At 38.2% G+C, this 4,252-nt stretch overlaps 1 protein-coding gene and 1 long non-coding RNA gene across 4 annotated transcripts in view; one reads left to right on the plus strand and one right to left on the minus strand.

Annotated features, from left to right (window-relative positions):
• LOC106873181 (basic helix-loop-helix ARNT-like protein 1) overlaps nucleotides 1-4,252 on the minus strand; it is a 789,862-nt gene that overhangs the window by 47,655 nt on the left and 737,955 nt on the right. For all 3 annotated transcript variants that reach the window (XM_052969590.1, XM_014920418.2, XM_014920416.2), the window contains one exon: nucleotides 3,089-3,344. In XM_052969590.1, coding sequence (XP_052825550.1) covers nucleotides 3,089-3,344 — 256 coding nt within the window. The remainder of the gene's footprint in view (nucleotides 1-3,088; nucleotides 3,345-4,252) is intronic.
• The window catches only part of LOC128248369 (uncharacterized), a 34,170-nt gene that overhangs the window by 29,173 nt on the left and 745 nt on the right, over nucleotides 1-4,252 (plus strand). The gene's annotated exons all lie outside the window — the stretch shown is intronic.

The raw sequence follows: 4,252 nt of genomic DNA on the forward strand, positions 1-4,252 counted from the left end.
GGGTGGCACATAAAAGACACCATTTCGAGCGTGGCCGTTTTCGTGCGGGTGACACATAAAAGCACCCACTACACTCTCTGAGTGGTTGGCGTTAGGAAGGGCATCCAGCTGTAGAAACTCTGCCAAATCAGACTGGAGCCTGGTGTTGCCATCCGGTTTCACCAGTCCTCAGTCAAATCGTCCAACCCATGTTAGCATGGAAAGCGGACGTTAAACGATGATGATGATGATGATGATGATATGTATACGACAGGTTTCTTTCAGTTTCCGTCTACCAAATCCACTCACAAGGCTTTAGTTGGCCCAAAGTCATAGTAGAAGACACTTGCCCAATGTGTCATGCAGTGAGACTGAACCTGGAACCATGTGGTTGGGAAGCAAGCTTCTTACCACACAGTCACTCCTGTGCCTATAATATATATATATATTCTTAAACAAGAATATTATTGACAGCGACTTCGAAGTTTTAGTTGGTTAAGCCATCATCCGGCAATGATGGCTTAACCAACCAAAACTTCGAAATCACTGCCAATAATATTCTTGTTTAATCCTTTAACATTCAAGCTACTCTGTCAAAGCAATGCTTATTGACTCACATTGTTTTGAATTAATCATGTATTATCTTGTAGCTTTGAGATTTCAATGATGTGATTGTATACTTTTAGAATGACATTCTAGGGTAGATTTGAAAGGCCAGACCTGGCCGGTTTGAACATAAAACAAGTAAGATATTTTGACTGGATATGACCAGTTTGAATGCTAAAGGGTTAAGAATAATAAATTTGCACTCTACAAAACTATAAAGTAATCCATCAAATTAATGTAAAATTGGTTTTATTACAGCTGAATATAAAAACTATCATATATATATATATAAATATATAAATATATAAATATATATATATATAAATATATAATTATTGTCACATATCATATGTCTGCAGGGCATTGATGACACATCAACAAAAGTCTTTCTGATTAAGTTCAAGTTCTCCTGCTGCTTTGCCACTCTTGTCCAGCCAGCTCATGATATTGTCCACCCATTGCATTCTTTGCTTGTCCTCTTGATCTACTATCCTCAACTCTCTCTTCCATGATAATGTTTTCCAAACCCCTGCTTCTTCGAATATGGTCATAATAGATGAGTTTTTGTTTTTCCACAATGTTCAGAAGTCGTCTTTCACCTTTATGTTGTAACACCCATTCATTTGTCTGATGATCCTTGTATGAGACTTGTATAACATTCTCCTATCCTCCCACATTTCAAATGCATTGATTATAATCTCTTCAAATTTGTTCAGAGTCTGTGTTCCACAACCATAAACACCTATTGGCCAAATGAAAACTTGCACTAGCCTTGTTTTTAAATTAACCCGGGTACTTTTTCTGGTTCAAATGTTACTAAGCTTTTCCATGGCTGTTCTTGCCATGGCTAGCTGTGTTCTAGTTTCTTTCTTACATGTTGCTTCATCAGAGATATGGGCTCCAGGGTATTTGTACTATTCAGCCTGTTTGAGCTTCTCACTGCCAAGTTTGATGTTACCATTTACTTTCTCTTCTCCAATAACCATGACATTTATTTTCTCATGGCTGAGATAACGACCATGAGTGTTTGATACTTTCTTGATTCTCTTTATTATTCTTGGCAAGTGGAGCAGTATCCTCTGCATACCTTTGGTTAGAAATATGTAAGTCACATATTCTTGATGCCATCCTCTTGCATTGTTTCTAGCATTATCCACTCAGTGTAGATGTTGAACAAATCAAAAGCCTTTCTGTAGTCAATGTAGCAAAGGAAAGTTGTAAGGTTGTGTGTTCTTGTTTTTTTCTGTATATCTTTCAGAAAGATTTATAGACCAATGCTTTAGTGCTGCTTGTAAATTCATAGCCCCTATACCTGAAAAACAGCCAAATTTCTACCTAAAGTTATATGACCTCTAAACTTGTAGTATTATTGCTATTTAATTTATTGATAGTGAAGAGCTCTCTGTGAGATTGATTCCAGCTGATGTCAGCTTTGCCCTTCATCCTTTTGGGGTGCTTCAAATATAGCATATAGCTTTGTACCAAGAAAACCAGCCTAGTACTTTTTTGGTTATTATCTCACATCTAAGCAGGAACTATATATAAGGAGGAGGTAGATAAAACAGAAACTATACAATGTGTAGAGTGAACAAAACAAAACAGGAATTATGCATCATAATCAATGACTAGTGACCAAGACCTTTGGAAATATGCTGTCCGTGAGAAGACCCGGCAAGACAAGTGAAACCGTAACCCGTGGCCTTTACCAGGGGTGTAGCCAGCCCACTTATGCGTACCTTTCCTTCTTTGGACACTAAACTCTGTTTGCGAAGACCTGTTGAGGCAAGTAAAATTGAAATCAAACCAAATTCGACGACTGGCACCCATGCCAACCTTCCTTCATTGGATGCTAAACTCTGCTTGCAAAGACCTGTTGGGGCAAGTGAAATTGAAATTGAACCAAATTCGATGACTGGCACCAGTGCCAGTGGAGTGTTAACAGCATCATCTGAACGAGATCATTGCCAGAGCAGCTGTCTGGCTTCAGTGCCAGTGGCACATAAAAAGTACCATTTGAGTGTGATTGTTACCAGTGTCGTCTTACTGGCACTTGTGCCGGTGGCACATGAACAAAACATTCAAGCGGGGTCATTGCCAGTGCCGCTGGACTGACTCCTGTGCAGGTGGCACATAAGAAACACCATTCGAGCATGGCTGTTGCCAGTACCGCCTGACTGGCCCTCATGCTGGTGGCACATAAAAGCACCCACTACACTCTCAGAGTGGTTGGCATTAGGAAGGGCATCCAGCTGACGTTAGGAAGGGTATCCAGCTAGCCATGGAGATCAGATTGGAGCCTGGTACAGTCATCTGGTTCGCCAGTCCTCAGTCAAATCGTTCAACCCATGCTAGCATGGAAAGTGGATGTTAAATGATGATGATGATGATGATGAATCACCACTGATTGCTAGATATATTTACTTTTAGAATAAATGTGTGTGTGTGTGTGTGTGTGTGCAAACTTTCCATGGAAGTCAGTTGTGTGCAAGAGCTAACTACCTACCTGTGGTCTATGTATGTAAACTTGCCATCAATACTATGTCGAGAGACATACTCTGTGGGCCGCATGTGAATTGCACCGCTTTCAGGTAGATTGTATGGACTAAATGCTGGCAATGTCCGACCAACGGCCACCAAACAGCTTAAGTTACACAGTTCGTTGTCATTTTCCACTTCATCCTCACCTCCAATGTCCATTCGTGTTGGTGGCCAGGATTTCAAGTACCCTGTACAGTGAATTATGCAGAAGTTTTTTCTGTCTGTAAAAATTTAAAAAAGCAAAAAAGAAATATATATATATATATATACAACCAAAAAGAAACAAATGTTGATTGAAGAAATATGGTAACAAAAGGGTTGAAGTGATCTAAATTAAAACTTTCCATCAAAATTTCCCGTTAATTTATGCTCCAAAAACCAGCTTAATTATTGAAAAATTGTTTTACTAAATTCTTCATTATTTTCAAAATTAATGGCAGCAAAGACTGCATATTTCAACAGAAATATGATAATAAAAGGGTTAAAGACGGATGTTCTTCTTAAGTATGTTTTAGAGGGAGAGAGAAACAAAAAGAGAGAGGGGAAGAAAGAGAGAGAGAGAGTGAGAGATAGTGAGAGAGTGGTGATTCTTCTGGTTAAAGTACTAGTTCTCTTGTATCCACATTTCCATGGCTCTTATAATTTTACTGCCATCCATATTTGCTCATTGTTCAAAATGAGCTTTAGTTTTCATGTATATGATTGGCCAATTTATGATGTGACTATCAATGAATTCAACTTCCTCTTAATATCACATGAATATCAATCAATCAAATCAATCAATCAATCAATCAATCACAGCCTCCTGTTAGTATTGCATGATTAGTTAAACTGTGTCACTGCCTATATTGGTACTCTCATTAGATTTATAAAAGGCTGTGAAATCTACTATAGTCATTTAGCCAGTTTTAAAAAGATTAAGTTCTTCAACTGTATTTTTTGTCGCTAGGTAACACAAGTATGTGTGTGGGTGGGGAGGGAGGAAATTACTCCTCAACAAAAATATTGGAGCCTATCAGAAGAGTATCAATAGAAGACCTCACTTTGCATATACAAAGTGAAAGAGTCTCTTGATTGGCTAATGTGTGTGTGTATGTCTACGTCTATATATATATATATATATATATAT

This window comes from Octopus bimaculoides, chromosome 7 (genome assembly GCF_001194135.2).
Source record: "Octopus bimaculoides isolate UCB-OBI-ISO-001 chromosome 7, ASM119413v2, whole genome shotgun sequence".
In the NCBI taxonomy this organism is placed as follows: domain Eukaryota; kingdom Metazoa; phylum Mollusca; class Cephalopoda; order Octopoda; family Octopodidae; genus Octopus; species Octopus bimaculoides.